Source organism: Copadichromis virginalis, linkage group LG23 (assembly GCF_057382275.1).
Source record: "Copadichromis virginalis isolate Kocher_CV1m ecotype Utaka linkage group LG23, C_Virginalis_male_GT1.1, whole genome shotgun sequence".
In the NCBI taxonomy this organism is placed as follows: domain Eukaryota; kingdom Metazoa; phylum Chordata; class Actinopteri; order Cichliformes; family Cichlidae; genus Copadichromis; species Copadichromis virginalis.
This window is the reverse complement of record NC_140639.1, coordinates 3,301,002-3,320,335: the sequence shown is the minus strand read 5'-3', so window position 1 is coordinate 3,320,335 and position 19,334 is coordinate 3,301,002. Positions and strand designations below refer to the sequence as shown.

The following is a 19,334-nucleotide window of genomic DNA, read 5'->3' as shown; positions in this document are numbered from 1 at the left end:
TTCCTGTCAATCAGGACACTCCTAACAAGTTTGTGTGGACGCATTAAACGCTCTGTGTTGGTTGTTATGGGTTGAGTTGAACCACTAAAAGTATGTTAAAGTTGTTGTTCTTTTGTTATTTTTATTAAGCAGCTATGTAGAAACATGTCAGATTATTTAAGTTAGCTTTTCCCGCTGATGTCAGGGTTATTTTTAAAATACCCGTTAAATGTGTCGAAGCGAAAGTAACGTCACCGTGACAAAAACACAAAGGAACGTGATTAAGAGTTTCATATATCAGCTGTGTGTCCTACGGTATGGTTATAAGGGGTTTGGAGAAGCGATAGTGAAGAGTTAGTTACAGCTGTTACCAGCGTTTTGAACGTTGTTACCAGGAGACTCACATTACCTGGTCAGGTAGCATACAAATGTAACGTTAAACCAAAACGTACGTTGACGCCACCACAAATGCTCGTCGTGCTATCATAATGGGTGTTATCTTACATTCCCAAGTTTTAGACACATACAATACTAATTACAAACCAATTAAGAAATGCCTGCTGTAACTAATACCCCCGACAGGATTATCACGTTATGTATTAACTTCCTTTGGTTGTGGTTTTCATGTATTTATGTACAGCTCAACAATTTTAATAAATACTATAAGCCGATATGCGTCGTTTTCCAGCATACCACCCCAACGAGGTTTACTCTGTGTGTGAGCAACAATCTTGCCTTTACAGTTGATCCTTCAAATGTTTGTGCCTTTTTACTGTTTCAATTATCTGAGGCCTGTAGTATAAAATAGGATTATTTTTTTTTTATTCAGGTAACTTCACTACTGCTGGACGGTTCCTCTGACCTCTGTCCTCCGATTGTAAGAGGCTCTGAAGTTTGTTTATAGCTTATAAAGTTTTTGTGTTTGATTTTTTTAACCTGATGGCTTCAAACAATTTGAAAAAAACAATTTTATTTTTCTGTAAGCCTTAATGTATGATCCTAAAACAGAGCAGCTGTTTGAACTTGCTGACCAAATTTGCAGATAGCCTGAACATATGCTTGAATTTTTTAAAATATATTTATTTTTTACTCTCAGACTGTTAAACACCACCGAGGCTGTAGGTTAAAGAATAAGAACTAAAACTGTACTTTGAAAATTAATTTAATAAAATACTCAGTTATGATCCATCAGATTCTCCTGTCTGTAATGACAGAAACCTGATTTTGATAAGACTGTTAACTTACACAGTCAACAATCTTTCCTGACTTCAACTAGGTTAAATGTTATTAATATAGCACCTCTTTTCTTTTATTCTTTCAGTCTGTGCTGTGTGTTAACCACAATGTATTTTCTCATAGTACAGTTTCATCTTACTTTTAATAATCAGCAGCTCTGTTGCCAGTACACTTATCAGCAGTTGTAACTGATTAGATGAGCTAACTTAGTGAATTAATAACCTGCTTATCCTGATTGATAATGTTAGGAGAAGTGAATCCAGATAACAGAAAGATACCGTCCGCACATTAAACTTGCTTTGTAGTAGAGACCTATGAGGATGTATTTATGTTTAGCCTTTTGTTGAAATCTGATATCCACAGTAAATACTGTGCTCTGTCACAAACTATTGTACCTCTGTTAGATTGAATTTCTGGCCTAAACTGCATTTGCCGCAAAGATGTTGAGAAGTGTTCTCATCCTCACACACGTTTGTGTGGATCATATGTGGCCATAAGAGAATAAAGAGGGAGCTGTGATCCTCCTTTTGTTCCTAACTGGTTCTGATTTTCTGATTCAGCAGACTTTATACGACCCTGTGACCCCTGGTTGCCAGGGAGCGAGAGGTGGGGCCATGGCTGCGGGGACTAGGGTCGAGGAGAACCAGCTCCAGAGGATTATCCGAGATTTGCATGGTTTGTCAGCTTTGTGTGTGTGTGTGTGTGTGTTTGAATGTGTGTGTGTGTGTGTGCGTGTGTGTGTGTGTGTGTGTGCGTGTGTGTGTGTTTGAATGTGTGTGTGTGTGCAATTACACTGGCAGACGTCAGTTGTTAACTGACATGGCCTCACTGAGAAGAAGAGAAAGAGAGTTAGCAAGCTGTGATTTCAGGATGTCTGCCATAGAGTCAAGTCTGAGTACAGTTTAGCAGAGGGAGACTGACTGACCCTTGCCAACAAACCATTTGGAAGCACAGGCATCTGACCTCATGTTTGTGTTGTAAGGGTGTGGTGGCAGCCTCTGTCAGCATGCAGCGAGACAGAGAATGCGTGCTCAGAGTGCATCCATCACGGGTGTCTTTCCAGTTTTTACGATGGATAAGAGGCAAGTTTTTATGTAAAAATCAGCTTTACTGGAAGAGCGTGACAGTGGAAGTGGTTAGAGTTATAGGTACCAGGACTATTTGAGTTTGTGTGTTACCGAAATGTACACTTTGCATTCACTCAGTTTCCTGTCTTAATAAATTAGCTGAATGAAGACATGCTGCTTCTTTCTGTTTTTAAGTTTACTTTATATAAAATGTATGAACAGTTCCCAGTTTTCCAACATAATCTACCTGCTTTGCCAGTGATCGGTTTGGAATTATTTTTGTGTCTATTTCAGAGTCTGTTGCAGAGCTTGCAAAGGAATACAGAGAAACTGGGGAGCCAATCACAGATGACAGCACCAATCTCCAGAAATTTGCCAACAAACTGGAGTACCTGCTGCAGGTGAGGTTACACAGCTAGCTAAGGAACAACACGTAGTTTCTTAGATGAAACAAAATTAAGAAAATGGACAGGAAGCTAATTAACTGGAGAAACACAGCATTTTACATGACACATTACTCAATGATCTTATTTGTCCTTAACTAGTGTCTGTAAATACTTACCTTCCTGTTTGACTTCTCCAGGCACTAAATTGAATCAAGAGTCAAAAACGCTTAAAAAAATTCTGCTGCCTTGATATAAAATATATCTATATATTAAAGAAAAAGTCTTCTTCAACAGGAAGTTTAGGTCCAAAGGGTTTTTTGACAGTGACAACTTTTTGTAATTTTCCATCTCTTTATTTCTTGAAGTGCAACCTTTCACCTTTAATTTATGGGATTTAACATAAAATTTGCATTAACTGTTTATCATAAATCATAGACCCCATTTTCAGAAGCTTAAAATTAACTGGACAGACTAACATAATTTTAAATATAAGGATTGTTTGTATTCTGATGAAATGCTTTCCCTGCCTAAAGTCTAGAACTCATGGACATCACTAAAAGCTGTGATTCCTCCCTTCAGAAGCTCTTCTAAGCTTTTATTGCAGCTATCCTACAGTTGTTGACGTTTGTGGATTTCTCTGCCTTCAGTTTTGTCTTCAGTTGGATATTGCATGCTCTATTTCAGGGGTTGGGAACTCCAGGCCTCAAAGGCCGGTGTCCTGCAGGTTTTAGATCTCACCCTGGGTCAACACACCTGAATCAAATGATTAGTTCATTGCCAGGCCTCTGGAGAACTTCATGACATGCCGAGGAGGTCATTTAGCCATTTAAATTAGCTGTGTTGGATCAAGAACACATCTAAAACCTGCAGGACACCGGCCCTTGGGTTCCCCCACCCCTGATCTATTGGGTTGAGATCAGATGACTTGACTTGACCTTTGAAGAGTATTTCCCAACCTTGAGGAAACCCTTGGGTTTCTTTTGCAGTGTCCTTTTGGTTATTATCCATTTGTACTGTGAAGCTCTGATCAGTTTTGGAGCATTTGGCTGAATCTGAGCATAGAGCATGGCCTTGTACACTTTCCTTCATTCTGCTCCTTCTGTCAGCCTTCACATCAACAAACATCAGTGTCCTGGTTCCACTGGCAACCATACAAAGCCATGCCATAACTCTGCCTCCTCCATGTTTGACATGTGATGTTGTATGCTCTGGATGGTGAGCTATTCGTTTCTTTCTCCATTCTCCATCTTGCCATTATTCTGGTATAAGTTAAATGTTTCATCTGACCAAAGACTTTTTTCCTGTTCCCTAGAACTGGACAGACCGTTTCAGATGTTTTCTGTTAAAGTCCAATCTAGCTGTTCTGTTCTTGAGTGCAACTAGTGGTTTGCTCCTTGTTGTGAACGGTCTGTATTATTAACATTTATAAAGGCATCTTCTGATTGCAGACTTTGACAGGGATACACCTACCTGTTCGAGATTGCTCTTGACTTACTTAGATGCTATGAAGGTGTTTATCTTATTTGTAATTCATTCATCATCCGCTTTAGTCGTCTTCTGTGGCCGTTCAGGCCTTTTGGTGTTATTGAGCTGGTAAATGCATTCGCATGTATTGGCAACTGTTTGGACTTCAAAGTTGAACAATTTGAATCAACTCCAGAACTTTTATGTCTAATACAGGCTTCATCTGGCTGTAAAACTTTATCAGTCAGGCGCTCAATTACTTTTGAGCCTTGGAAACTATACACACAATACATAAAAGTGGCTTTAATTTGTTAATAGTTAATAAAATGCTTTTAAATTAAAGCTGAAAGTCTGCACTTTAATCATATCTTGATTGTTTGATTTAAAATTCCAGGATTTTACAGTCAAAACCACAAAAGATGTCTTACAGCCTGTGGACCTAACTTTATACTTCTTTCACCATTTTTGCTGCTGTGGAAATCTCATATAGACTTCAATTCAGGATAGTTTGGGTGCCATGTCGCTTTCTTACAGTTTCTGATACCTTCTTTCAGTTTGACCAGAAGGAGAAGACCACATTTCTTGGCACAAAGAAAGACTACTGGGATTACTTCAGTGAATGCCTGGCTAAGATCAAAGGAGCCAATGACGGTATCCGCTTTGTCAAATCCATCACTGAGGTGAGATTTGTTAATAATGACACCACTAAAGCCACTTTCCACAAATGCACTGCAGCTCTGAACTTTCCTAGACATCACCAGATTGAGGTGTCCAGCACTGTCGGGTCAGACCTTAAACCCCTATAACCCTTACAGTGCACCTGAGTGAGAATAGAGCAGGTAATAGTCATGAAAATGAGTGGGCGTCATGTGTCCTCAGGCGGCACATTAATCTCAACCATCTGAAGCTGACTATTTACGATTTTGTGCCAGGTGTGAGAAACAGTAATGAGATATGTGGAAACAGAGTAACATAGTTCTGGTTGCATGGTGACAATATCAGACAGACCTTTAAACATTCATGCTAGTTACATACTTCAATTTTTGCCTTGTTACTTAGAATCTGAAAAATCTAAAAACTGTGTTTATCCCGAGGGAAATTATTTTGTCATAGACATGTTCACTGCGGCAAGAGAGGAAAAAATGATTATACAAGAATAGAATAAAATAAAATAACTATGAATGCAAGTGACATAATGTCGGTGCAATGAATAAAAATAGAGTACCAGCATATAATGGGGGAATGGGAAAAACATTCAATAACATACAGATGAATAACGATAATAATAATAATGCACAATCTGAGTAAAAAGACATAAATTACATTAATATCAATCCTAAAAAAGTCGTCTACAGAGCGAGAAAGAGTTGTACAGTCTTATTGCAACAGGTAAGACGGATTTCCTGTGGGGGTCAGTTCTGCATTTAATGGCGATCAGTCTTTTGCTGTGTGTACTCTGTATATATATAAATATATAAAACTCAGGACGCATTTTAGTAGTTTAAGTGGGTTTAATTAACAACATATTGTGAATTTTTTTGTTTGCTTTTTAATGTGTTTCTTGTTGTCAGTTTTATATTATTTGTGCCTGTCTTTCAGTTAGATTTTGTATGGTTATTTAGAGACTAGAGTTGTTCATTTTGTTTTCGGAAAGGCTAAACAGAAAGATATTTTTCTTTGTAGTCTTTGACTCCCGGCAATGTCAGTACATGTTTTTTTAAGGACCATGTGTAATAATCTCTGATTTGCTTTAATAGCTAAAAACATCTCTGGGGAAAGGAAGAGCATTTATTCGCTACTCCCTCGTACATCAGCGACTGGCTGACACGCTGCAGCAGTGCCTAATGAACCAGAGAGTCACCAGGTAAGCCTGTCACAGCCCGATTATTTCTATGCTGACATTAAAAAATAAAAGAACACACATATTTGATTTAAATCGACAAGACTGTTAAATTTGAATAAAGCCCATGAAACACTGGCAGAAGTGAGCCAGCTGTTTATGGCTGACAATCATGGAAACTGAATCAGATGTTGATTTTTCTGTTTGATGTAGCGTTTGACGTCATTGTTTTCTGTTCTCTTAATGAACGTCCTAGAAGTAGCTCTCCTACGAAATAATAGTAGAGTATGTATAACAGTCTAGTTATTATGAAGTCGCTTTCAGTTCAGTCACTTACTTGAGTGAAATGAGTGTGTTTAGTGCGGTAGACTTATTTTAATGAATAGAAAAATGCAAAATTCTCAATCTTAATTTTAAAGAGAAATATGGTTGATTTTTGATGCTACAGACTATTTACTACAGCCTAAGAAGCTTAATGTGTGTGTGTGTGTGTGTGTGTGTGTGTGTGTGTGTGTGTGTGTGTGTAATTTTTCTAGGTGACATTTCCTTTCTTTAGTGTTTACTTTCAAAAGTATATTATTAAAGTTCAAATTTTAAACTTAATTTGTTTTTTGTGGTTTTGCTGTGTGCTGTCACGTTGTCTTACTCACCTCTGTCCTCACAGTGACTGGTACTATGCAAGAAGTCCCTTCTTGAAACCTCACCTTAGTGTGGACATCATCAGTCACCTGTACGAGCTCAACGAAGTCCAGTTTGACGTAGCATCAAGAGGTTATGACCTTGATGCCTCCTGGCCGACTTTTGCAAGGTAACAAAATAACTAATGAAAATAATGTAAAATTAAAAGAACATTAAAAGGTGATATATCTCTGCCTTTGAACCCACTTAGTCAGGTTGTCTGACATTAATCCATATTTCTCATTATCTGAATTGTTTTATAATTAACAGGAGGACACTGGGAAGTGCAAACTCACCTGGCCATATGTGGAAACCACCCAGTCGCAGTTCCAGTATTAACAGTCTGGCCAGCTCTTACTCCCAGGTAACTGATGTCTGTCTCTAATAACATCATTTAATTTTTTATTAACTTTCAAATGATTGCAAGATTTTCATTATTCCTTTTCTTCTTCCTTTGTTTCCCTTGAAATCATAAAGCAAGCATCTGAGTTCCTTTCCAGCCCTGACTATGGTCAGGGTCTGCTGAATGACCTGAATGAGTCGCTGCCTGCCTGCAGAGAAGATGTCAGTGAAGTTGAAGAACTTCGACTTGAGCTTGACCGTTCAGAATTGAAGCACCGAGAACTCCAAGATAAGATGCAGCAGCTTGGCGAGGAGAGTGAAGAGCTGAGAGGAGTTGTTGTAGATCTGCAGAGACAGCTGGATGCATCGCTTACACTTAATGAGCAACAAAAAGGCTTGCAAGAAAACTTTTATGCTCTGCAGCAGAGAGAGACGGCTTTATCCAGAGAGGTAGAAGCACTCAGAACTGGGGAACAAGCCAAGCAGGCTGAGCAGCTGCTGCTTCAGGAAAAGCTGGCTGTTGCTGAGGGGAAGAACATGGAGCTCATGGCCAAGATGGGCGGGTTTCTGAATGAGAAGGACCAGCAGACGGCCAAGTCCTTTGATTCTGCACAAAAGATACACGAGTTGCTGGACAGGTTGAAAGAAGCAGAGAAAGGGAAGTTAGAAGCAGTAGCTGAGGTTGAGAAGAAGAGGAGGCAAACAGAAAGGCTAGAGGAAGAGCTTAGAGTCAAAGAGACATCTGCAAAGGATGCTGAAACAAAACTCGGAGCATTACTTTCGTCTGTGTCTGAGGAGAAAGTCAAGTTGGAGGAAAAAGTGGAGGAGCAGTGCTTTACAGTTGACAAGTTGCAGGGGGCCTTGGTAGTGAAAGAGAAGGAGGCTAGCAACCTACAGAGGCAACTGCAAGACCTCCAACGATCTCTAGAGGAGAAAGAGAAAGAGGTAGTAGAGGTGAAGAAGAGGGCACAAGAAGATAAAGATGAGATGCAGAAAAATATTGGTGACTTGAAAGAGTCTTTAGAAGCAGAAGTTGCTTCCCTTATAGAACAGCTTAAAAGAAAAGAGGTGGAGCTAGCCTGCAGCGTTGAGACACTACAACAGCTGCAAAGCAAGAACCAGGGTCTGATCACAGAGAGAGACAAACTGAATACTAGGATTGCTGAGCTGGAGGAGAATGTCAAAGAACAAGCTACGAAGATAGAAAACGGCAAGACAGAGTACTCCGAGCTAGAAAAGGAGATGGCAGAAAACAGATCGGTGCTTGAGGCTGAATTAGCAGCTTTAAGAGCTTCTGAGAAACAACTTAGAAGCCAGCTGGATGACACCAAGGTGACAGTAGATGAAAAAGAAAAGCGACTGCGTGAAGAGAACTGTAAGCTGGATGAAAGTCTGCAGCGAGCCACCATGGCTGCAAAGCTCTCAGAGACCACATTGAAGCGTCTGGAGCAGGAGAATCAGAGTCTGAGGGAGGAGCAGAACACTGGGAAAGCAGCTCTTAACCTCATCCAGGCAGACTTGAAGAATGCTCATGGACAAATTGGAGAATTGGAAAAAAACTTAGGAGCTTCACGCAATAATGAAGCCAGTCTCCAGGAACAGCTCCAAGTCAAAGAGGCCCAGCTCGAGAGTAAAGAGACTGACCTTGTTAAGTTGCAGTCCAGGCTAAAAGATTTGGAGACCAAGGAGAAGGAACTTGAGATTGCCAAAGCTGATGCTGAAGCCACCTGTGCTAAACAGAGTGAAATGCTTAAAAGTGTGACCTCTGAGAAGCAGGTGATGGAGATGGCGCAGTTGGAGAGGAGTGCTGTCGAAGCCAAGGAAAATCAGGAAATAATCGGAAAACTAGCTGTGGTTGAAGTCCAGTTGGAAGTCAGGATGAAAGAAGTGTCCAGACTCCAGGCAGAAGTCCTGGACCTTAGGGTGCAGGTGCAGAGATCTGAGGAAGAAAACTTAAAGTTAAAAGCACAGCTGGAGGTGACAGAAGCCCAAAGAAATGAGCTCAGGACCCTGACTGAGCAACTTAAATCCCAGACAGAGGCACTGAATCAGAAGCATGTTGCAGAGCTCGTGGAGTGCAAAAAGAAGGAAGAGGCGCTCATTGAAAAGCATGATCACGAAGTCGCTGCTCATGCCGAGCTAGCCATAGCTGCAGCCGCCATGCGAGAAGAGTTGTCTACCCTGAAGGCAGACAATAGAAAGCTAGCTTTAGAGAACAACGAGATCCACGAGGGTTTGCACAGGGCAAACACCGAGATGGCAGAGCTGGGGATGACCATCTGTAAACTGAGTGCAGAAAAAGAGGAGGTCAGAGGGCACTGGGAAGGCGATTCTGGGAAGATTATAGAGCTGGAGAAAGGGGTTGAGCGACTAGAGAAGTGTATGGAAGAACTACAACTGGAGAATAACAGTTTAAGAAAGGAGCTTACACAGAAAGAGGCACTTCCGCAGACTATCGTGGAGCTCCAAGAAGAACTGGAAAAGACTAAAAACCAAGTGCAAACCATTAAGGACTCAAACAAAGAGGAGATGGAGGCCATCAAGTTCCAGATGAGCTCAGAGAGCATGAACTATCAAGTGCAGATAAAGGTGAGAGGAATAAATGTGTTAATCACGACTTGTCTTAAACCAGCAGTAATTAATTTTAATAACTGAACTCGGGGATAGACATCTCAGTCAGTTCATTGCTTTCACCAGAATATCTCAGAAAACCGTTCACGTGCACCAGTGGATTGAACCCCGGACTTTGTCTTCAGCAGCACCTGTTGTCATTGTTAATTCAGATGAAACAACTTCAGAATATTTGGTGTACATGTTTCCTTCTGGCGTCCTCTGGCTTTTTCATCTAGAGCCATGACTAGATAAAATTTCAGTTGGTCTCAGAGCTTTTGATTTATGATCAAAAACATTCAGCTCCAGCTGTACTTTGCGTTTAGCACTAATGAGCACATTAAACTTTTTTTAGGTAACACCCTAGAATAAAATGACGATCAGTAACAGCATGTTGACATTGTTATTATAATCTGTTAGCTCATTATCGTTTAGTTCAAAGACACGAGCATGGCTGTGAAACCCTTCTCTTACGCTCACATTTCAGAGTTTGAACGAACAGTTGGACAAGGTGACGGCCGAGCTGCAGGAGGAGCAGAGGAACAAGTCCAGCTTGCAGGCTAAAGTTTCTGAACTACAGGTTTGTATTTTTCAAATGCAGTCTAATCCAGCCATTTATGGCAACAACACAAGTAGATACAAAGTCATGTTGGAAAAATACTAGTTAGATCACCAAGAATTCTAATATTTAATATATAGCCTGGAGCAGACATCAACATTTTAATTATTTGCATAATGATTGGAGCAAAGGAAGCTAAACATTACATAAAATATGACAAATTCTATTATTTGTTTTGTTCCTCAGCAGATTTCCTTTAAGTCTCTTTTACTTTTATTCTTTTCACAGGTAATGACATGTTTATTGTAAGACCAATTTGTCTTTAGTTGTAAAAGTGGAGTAGATACACAAGCTCTGTGATCGTCATCAGATACATGGCTTACCTAAGTGTGCTTGAGGTCATATGTTTGTGCATGAGGTTAGGTGTTTTAATGCAGTTGTGGCCTTATATCATCAAATACTGGTTTAACACAGGTTTCTGTTGTTGCTCCCATTTATTTTTCTATACCCTCCTATAGAGCAAGAGGGCTTTGAAAAACAAACAATTATAAATAGGGTTGTTTTTTTTTTATATGGAAAAACCTTCTATAAATAACACAAAAATTGCTAATGGATACACTGCATGCATTTGTTTTACGAAGGCTGAGAATGAGGAATGCTTGCACCTAACGAGAGAGAAAGATGCTCACATCACCAAGACAGAAGCAACCATTCGTGAAAATGAAAGCGAGATTGAGCAACTCAAAGACGCAGCAACCAGGTACATTCATAATCAGTAATACTTGTGAATTCCAACTTTTAATGGAAAAAGGGATCTCTACTAATTTTCTCGTGTCTAAAGGGCTGAAGAAGCACTCCTGGCCGCACAAAAGACCTGCGAGGAATTAAAGGAGAAATTGAAGACGGCGGAAGCTGACAAACAAAACAGTCATCTGAAGATGACCGCAGAGATCGATGACCTCAACAGAACCAAGACGAACCTTGAAGAGCGGCTCATCGAACTCTTAAAGTATGGCCATTGTCTCTTGTAGTTCTTTGCAAGACTGTCAACAAGGAGAGAAAATTTTAGTGAGGAAAGGTGTCATTAGGTCTGAGGAGCAGGTGAGGGGAGGCTTCTCTAAATGCTGAGCTAAATTACTGAGATTGGATTTGACAGAAAGACTTTGATGGAGACAAGAGCAGAAAATGTTGGTGAGAGACTCTACTGACATAAACAACAGCTTTTTGTGTACCATTATTCACTGTATTCAGAAACCTCAAACGCTTTCATACTCTGCATAGAATGAAACACAAAAACAGTGATTCATGCAACTCCAGTGGGATGTGCCCACGTTAGTTCTTCCATTTGTGCTCTTTTATTATGCACGTCTTCATTATTTGTCTTAGTTGCATCGTTTCAGAAATGGAGAGATATTCCATGTTTCAGTTTGTATGCGTTCTTTTGCATTAAAGCAGTTTATGAAGTCCAACTAAATGACAAATTTTGTTCAGCGAGTAATTGTTCACGATACTTCAACTGCTTTGAATATTGAGTTGATATTGAGAATTGAGCCAAATCCATCCCACGCAAAAAAATTTAAAGGCTAGACTGAAGACAAGACTGAAATCTGACGTTTCATTGTCATTTTTGTGCTTGAATCAGGGACAAAGATGCTCTGTGGCAGAAGTCTGATGCTCTGGAATTTGAGCAGAAACTGCGAGCAGAGGAGCGTTGGTGGCTGGTGGATCAGGAGGCCACCAACTGTCTCGATTGCAAAGGCCAGTTCACCTGGTGGCTGCGCAGACATCATTGCAGGTTTGGTTCTGCACCAAGGCCTACTCTCCTTTTCATGTTTGTGCATACCCTGATTTGATTTTCACACTGCATGTAACGTAGAATCAAATCCACTTTCACACTCGAGTGATGATAAAAATGTGGATTATGGGTAAAATATTTCTATGCATGTATGTTTAGTTATTTATTTGTAATGTTGTAGGCTCTGTGGCCGCATCTTCTGCTACTACTGCAGCAACAACTATGTTGTGACCAAGCAAAGTGGGAAAAAGGAGCGCTGCTGCAGGCACTGCTACACCCAACATAGTGCAGTGGTGGAGAGGTTCACGGCAGCAGAGTTAAGCCCCTCGGATGTGCAGCCTCCTCCACCTGGAGCTGGACCTCAACCACCTCCTGAACCAGCTTCATACATACCAACTCCCAGGGTCACAGGTGAGAAGAAGAAACATGTTTACTCACTAATTTCACAAATGTCCACATGCACCGATAGTTTATTGGTGTACGTATCTGACCCTCACTCTTCATGTAAGCAGAAGTGAAAGTTTAGTTGAGGAAGGAGGACAGAAACCTTTACTGTGAATTCCTGTGCAATAGACAAATGGGGAAGATGATGACATTTTCATTCAGAGAAAAACGCAGTTTGGCTCAAATTCAGAAAAAAAAAACCCAAACTGCGTCATTCGTCTCAATTCAGTCCTGTTACATTTTTCCTTTTTAATGCTTGCATGATTTTTTATTTACTCCAGACTGCACATTGTTCTTTGTTGCATTTAATCTGCTTTATTTACCTGTTCGCTCTCAGTGTCAGATCCTAGTAACACATCTGAAGCTTTTGACATCATCACAGAAGAGGAGGTAAATGGTGTGTACGACAGTGATACCACCTCTCAGACCACTGCAGGGTCCCTGGAGGGAGAACAAGACCGCAGGCATCCAGGAGCGCTGGATTTGTGAGTGCAGCGTCTATGGGCAGACAAAGCGGAGTGGATGCCGATGAGTCATTGCTCCGCGTGTTGTTTTCAGAGTCAGCGTGTCACTCTGTCATTAACTGCTCAGGGTCCTCAGGTGAAACTCAGCTGGAGAGATCAATCAGAAAAAACACAAGATACCACAGTGCTGAGTACCAGTAATTAAGCAGCTCTTAACTTATATTATTAACAGTAACATTATCGTTATCTGTTTAAAACACATAACTGTTGTGAGTGTCTCGCTTTGCTCTTAGAAAAGACCATAAACGTGGCACCAGCCGGCTTGTTAATGTCGAGTTGATACAAAACTCTTCACAGACTTCAAAGCAAACATTTCAGTGTTGAATAACCATCGGATGGCGTTTTTGTCAAGGTCCAGTCCTGGTTTAAAAAAACCCACTGACATCACTTTGAGAGGCCTCGTGAGAAAGAGGCATTCAATAATTATTTTCTAGTAATCTTAGTTGATTAGAATAAAACAAAATAAAACATTGTCCACAGCAAGAATAAAAAGAACAAACATTTACCTCAGTGGTGATGAACAAGCCCAGTTCTACTGAGCTAATTGAGTTGTTGCTCAACTAGGTTATGTTCCCTGGATTTATTATGCTGACATCACAGATAGAAAAGTTAAATCCAACAGCAACAAATGAAACAGCAGATGGCTGCAAACATGAATGACCTAAAACTGTTTTGTTTTTTTTAAAGAGGAGACTCTGGTAATGCTTGTTTTTGTGCACAGAGACATGTGGCCATCTGTTCACAATCCTGCAATAAACAAATTAGCTGTCAGTTTCTAAAAAACAAAGAAAGACAGTTGCATTTAATTCCTTCGTTGCAATAATCTGAATAGATGTATCACTTTGTTAAAAACACTCTGTTCTACATGGAAACAGCGACAACATGTCTGTGGTTCGGTGTTTGCAGGCCTACCGCGACCGGTTGTGACCAGGGATGTTATGTTGGGGTTTCGATCGTGTTTGCTGGGTTGTGTTTACAGATAAGAGAAAAGAAATAAAGGAAGCGGTACCACCAGATTACTTTCATTTTCTGGAGAACACATGTTTGTGTACTGCTCTTAATAGTTCTTAAAATAAAGAAACTTTTATAACAAAAAAGTGCTTTATTAGTGTGAAACAGGTTACTTAACCAGCATCATCATAACATTTATGCAGCAAAGATGTGAGGTTGCTGAAAATCAATGTAATTGGCGTTTTTAACATTAAGCATTTGTGTTTGGGTGAAATGAGGTAAAACATGCAGAAATGATCCATTAAAATGCAAAAGTACTGACCCGTGGGTACAAATCTGAGTCCACTTCAAATGCATATGATGTTTGAGCATGTCCCAGCAAAATTTAAAATACAGATTAAAATTAGCTGCACTCTGTGTAGATGCTGTGGAGTTTTATGTTGATGTGAGTTATTTTGTTTAATAGGTCTTTGCCACTGAAGTGTTGCACAACAGTTTTCATAACGATTGTTCTCTGCGTCTCGTTTCGGATTTTGTAGAAGCACAGGAGAAGTGACCCCTGATGACGAGCAAGTTCCCACTGTTCAGGATTCAGAGATCAACCTTCTCAAATCAGGAGAAGTCACGTGAGTTTTCATGTGGTCTAAATATATATCATGCTTAAACTTAGCACAAAACATAAGGAAATTTGATTATTTCTTTGCTGTAACAATCCTTCTTGGCAATAAATCTTATATGGCTGGAAAACCTGAAGTCAGAAGTTTGCTATTAAAAGGTATCCTTTAAATATCTATGGGTTCTGGTTCTGGTCTCATCCCTAATCATAAACCTTCATTATCATTACAGGGTGGCTGTCCCTCTCAGTATTGATGATATCGCTAAGTTTGGTGAGAGTTCCCGGGAGCTCTTCATTAAGTCCAGTAGCTACAGTGTTATTACTGTTGCTGTGATTGATTCTGGGCCAACTATAAGCTGGATGTTTTCCTCCGAGCCCAAGAGCATCTTCTTCAGCGTGGTTTACCGGGAGTCCACTGACACTCCGGTGCAACAGTCAAAGGTACAGTTAACTTACTGTGAGCTCAGGAAATCTCTGTCTACCTTTTTTTTATATAGCCTCTTGTGTAGAGGCCTAAACACTGTGAGCATGTGTTGATGTGCACATCTTGTAAGTCTGCCACTGGCAGCGTCCATAAAAGCAACTGTTGCAGATTACATCATTTTAAATGGAAGGAAATCGCAAACCTGCATGAAAGGCTTTCCGGTTGTTGCCAAACTCAAATACCCCACACTCACAGGTGATGATTTCAAAGCAGAAGTTATCACCAGACCCAGTGTGTGCTTTCATGGTCACCCCTACAGACTGCACGGTCTTTTTGCTTTATTTTTCAAACATTATTAACTGAAGAAAACCACTGCAGGAAGCCATTGTTGCTCAGCAGGGTGAGCTGCACATTCTTTACTTAAAATGTCAGAGGTTTTAAATGAGTTGTGACCTTTCATCTGGCGTTCTATCAACTCCCTCCCTTGTCGGTATATCCTGATGTTTGTTTGTTTGTTTTTTTAATTTGATTTGGTTCAGTTTTGATGACCGTCGTATTCTTTATTTATATTTGTTATGAAAACCTGCGGCAAATCTTTCACCTGTGCACTGAGATTATTTTTAAAGGCCTGTTTCTGTTCTGTTCTCAGGTCCTGATTCCTCTCACTCGCTGCGTTTCCCATAAAGAAACCATTCAAGGACAGCTGAAAGTTCGGCATCCTGGTCTCTACACCCTTATCTTTGACAACTCTTTCTCTCGGTAGGTCACGATAGTTTAGAACAGTTTGTTCCTCTTTTTTTGCAGAAGTGTGTAAATTACAGAAATGCCATTATGTTTGCCAGCATTTGTGTTTGGCTTTTATGTAAATTTTTAAATTTCTTTTCAACCAAAACTATTCTTCAACAGGTTTATCTCCAAGAAGGTTTTCTACCATCTGACCATGGAGAAGTCCATAATCTACGATGGCAGCGACTGCCCATGAAACTCTCTCTCACTCTGCCCCCAGAGACGTCATCCTGATGCCACTGTCAAATCTAAAGGAGAACTGACATTATGGCTTATCACTGACCACTTCCACTTTTGTTTCCAAAACCAAGTATATTATTCCAAAAAATGCTCTTTACCACTTTAACAGTGCGGTGTTGGTGTTTTGAGGTATGTTTATTGGTAAACTGTGGCCTATGCAATATTGTCAAGAAAGGTTTTAGAAGGAAAAATATCTATGCAACTTTTAGGGTATTTAAAAAAAATACATGCACTAAGTAATATTCATGGCTTTAGTTCAAGTATATTTAGTTAATTAAGCTGGATTTTTTTGGGGGGGTTTGCCAAGTTTGGTAGTTTTAGTTTTGCTTCTGTTTTAGCAAAAATGTTGTTGTGTTAAGGAACGAAGGTCACCGCAAGTAACACTAATATGACATTTGATAAGATTGTTCAGAAGCAACAAATACTTTACTATAAAAGTTGTCTATGAAGACAGAATGATTTTCTTTTCTTTTTTTTAAAATACAATTTGTGGTTATTTTTAAATGTTTCGTGCAATCTTTATGGTGCAAACCATTGGTTCACTTTGTCACTTTTTTGAACACTGTGGCAAGAAAGAAGCGAAGCAGAAATGTGTTTAGGGGCCTGGAAAAAGCAGTTACTGCTCCACAACATGCCATAAGCACTTTGTGCAAATCTCAGGAGTTAGAAATGCAATTGTCCTTTAGGGGATGCGTGCCCCATTTTATGTTTTTGAAAAATGTATTTTTAAAAAATAGAAGACTGCCATTTTGCTCTCTTTGTATCCAGGTTATGGAATAAGATGAAGTATATCTTCCCAATTAGTTTGTTTTATAAATTACTTGCAAATTTTTATTTTAATTGTGTTGCTTTTATGAGTGAACTGCAGCATGGGGACGGGTAAGTCTTATGAGGTACAAAAGAAAAAAAAAGATTGAACTAAATTTATGCTGTTTCTTCTTTGTATCAGTATCCAGACTGAGTCTTTGCATGACTCTAACTTTAAATATGTTGCTGAGTAGTAACAGGCTACTGTACTTTCTAAGTGCCTTGTAATTCTAACTGTCAGGGATGTTTGATGTTCAAATTACACATTTTTAGTTGTGTTGTCAACTTAGAACACATCATCTGGTATGAATTGATATCACTCTGTTAACTGATACTTAACTAACTTTCTGTGTGAAATGGCATCTAAGTCATGTTCTGCACATTATACTATATTTTTTATTTTATCGGTGTATAAATGTCTTTTTGCTTTTTTCCCCCTTATGAATCTCTGGAATCCTTTCATCTTTGCTCTGGATGATACATTTTTTCTTGTGATGAAGTAGGATGTTCATTTCTGGTTTTTGTTTGTTTGTTTGTTTGTTTCTGAGCAAGGCAATAAGAAAAAGCAACTTTGGTCACTTTTGAACACAGCCCTACGGTCTGGGTCAAGCAAGTATGCTGCTTTTTGTAGAGGCCTGTTTCCACTATAGTCAGGTCTCTTTTTATCAGCTTTGATGGGTGTAATTGATGCAAAAACTATGCAAAGGTGTTTTCTTTACAAAGCTGCACTTTGTGAAAAATATATTTAATTTGTTACAAATTAAATGAAAATCTGTTTTTATTATCTTTTTCAACAGTGCACACAGGGACAGATTTTTCTACTAGCTGGTTTTGAATGATTACTCTGGGGGAATAAATTGTGTGGTAACCAATGCTACAGAGACTTGAGTGTAACTAAGAGACCTGTCAGACAGCCTACAAACATGAATAAAATGAGAGAAATGATGTCTCTGCACTAATCTGTGTCTGATTTAGTATTTCAAGGGAACAAGATGAGCTCTTTAACGTGTTTCTTAACATTACATCCATGTACATTTGCTTTCTGTTGTATGACCTCCAAAAACAAAGTTTTTTTTCTGTGTTTGATGAGTAACTGAGTTCAAAAGCTGCTAGTTGGTTCCTCTGTTGTAAATCCTATATCCTCTATTCTGATATGGCTTTGCAAAACAAAGAAACCACAGAGTGTTTTTCTCTGTTAAAGATGAAATACATAGCTCAAAAAAATTAAAGGAACTCTGAGTCACCACAGTTTTAATTCAATTCAATTTTATTTATACAGCGCCAAATCACAACAGCAGTCGCCTCAAGGCGCTTTATATTGTACAGTAGATCGTACAATAATAGATGTTAGGAAGCAGAGACCTATGCAGCCTAATCCTTATCTCTCTTGACTGTTTTTTTCCTCTATTTTTGTCTTTGATAATGTCACAGTGTAATTACTGGCTGCGTGAAATGGTACAGGCAGCCCATTCAGATTGCACAGGTGTTTCAGATCCCACAGGATGGCCCGTCAATATCTGCCATCACAAGAAGCTTTGCTGAGTCTTCTAGCAGAGCCTCAAGAGTGTGGAGGAGATATGAGGAGACAGGCTGTTACACTAGGAAAGCTGGGCAGGATAGTAGAAGGACATCAGCTAAGGAGTACAACCAATATCGACTCCTTTGTTAGAGAAGGAACATGAAGGGCAATGCCAGAGCCCTGCAAAGTTATTTCCAGCAGACTACACATGTCCATATTTCTGACCAAACTGTCAGAAATGGACTCCGCGGTATGACTTCCCATCCTTTACTGGGACCTGTATTACAGATGACAGCGAGTTCACACTGAGCATATGTGACAGGCATGAAATAGTCTTGTGAAACGATGGCATCTCAAGACTCCCTGTAGAGGACCTTGGGCCCTCATACCTCCCTCAGAGATTCTGCGTCTGACAGTTTAGCCAGAAACATGTACAAGTGTCCCACTGGCAAACTCCTGTGCTAGTAGTCAGAGAAAGCCTTGCAATGGCACGTATGGATGTGCTATACTGGAGAAGTTGGATTTCCTGTGCAATGTAAATGGGCTGCAAGTATCTCATGCTAAATCTAGAGAAAAGATCAGGAGGGATGAGGAGAGATTGTCTTCTCGTTTCTTTTCTTTTCTTTTTTGCAAGAAAACGTGATACAAATTATCAAGAAAACTTGAATAGAATAACCTTGAAGTTTAACTGACTTTGTGTTTATACTGTAAATATTAGAGCTTCCCTTGATTTTTTTAAAATTTATTTTATTTTTTAGCAATGTACAATTGCAATGTACTAAGTTTTTTCTCTCTCAAAACAAAAAACCTTAAGACAGCTTGATATGAGACACGCTGTCCAACTACAGTACGCAAGTGATATTATCAAAGCACACATTTATGCGTATTTGGCGACCCAGCCTGGCTCTGGAAGGCAGAGGAGCACAGCTCTAACTGCATCTGAGCTGTGAAGCTTGCAGCTGAAGCTGGGAACTGATGCTGCTTTTCAAAATAAAAGACAAAAACGATATGGTCCAAATTCGCCACACGTACCTGATACAGGTCAGTCTCCCCTATTCCTGCGTTAT

General features: G+C 39.7%; 1 protein-coding gene across 7 annotated transcripts; it reads left to right on the top strand.

The window, feature by feature from the left end:
• On the top strand, window positions 1-17,703 carry fyco1a (FYVE and coiled-coil domain autophagy adaptor 1a). Of its 7 annotated transcripts, none has more exons than XM_085448007.1 (19): window positions 1-90; window positions 809-856; window positions 1,779-1,890; window positions 2,577-2,683; window positions 4,687-4,812; window positions 5,890-5,996; window positions 6,637-6,780; window positions 6,921-7,014; window positions 7,128-9,581; window positions 10,090-10,182; window positions 10,803-10,921; window positions 11,003-11,170; window positions 11,804-11,956; window positions 12,138-12,367; window positions 12,738-12,885; window positions 14,415-14,501; window positions 14,722-14,932; window positions 15,565-15,674; window positions 15,822-17,703. In XM_085448007.1, exons 3-19 carry the CDS (start codon window positions 1,830-1,832, stop codon window positions 15,895-15,897), a joined length of 4,488 nt encoding a protein of 1,495 aa, XP_085304133.1. In that variant the 5' UTR covers window positions 1-90; window positions 809-856; window positions 1,779-1,829; the 3' UTR covers window positions 15,898-17,703. The 7 variants fall into 7 exon arrangements, with proteins under 7 accessions (XP_085304133.1, XP_085304132.1, XP_085304135.1 ...); XM_085448006.1 differs by having other exon boundaries at window positions 1,776-1,890; XM_085448005.1 differs by lacking the exon at window positions 1-90 and adding an exon at window positions 383-697 and having other exon boundaries at window positions 1,776-1,890; window positions 12,783-12,885.
• The last annotated feature ends 1,631 nt before the right edge of the window (window positions 17,704-19,334 follow it).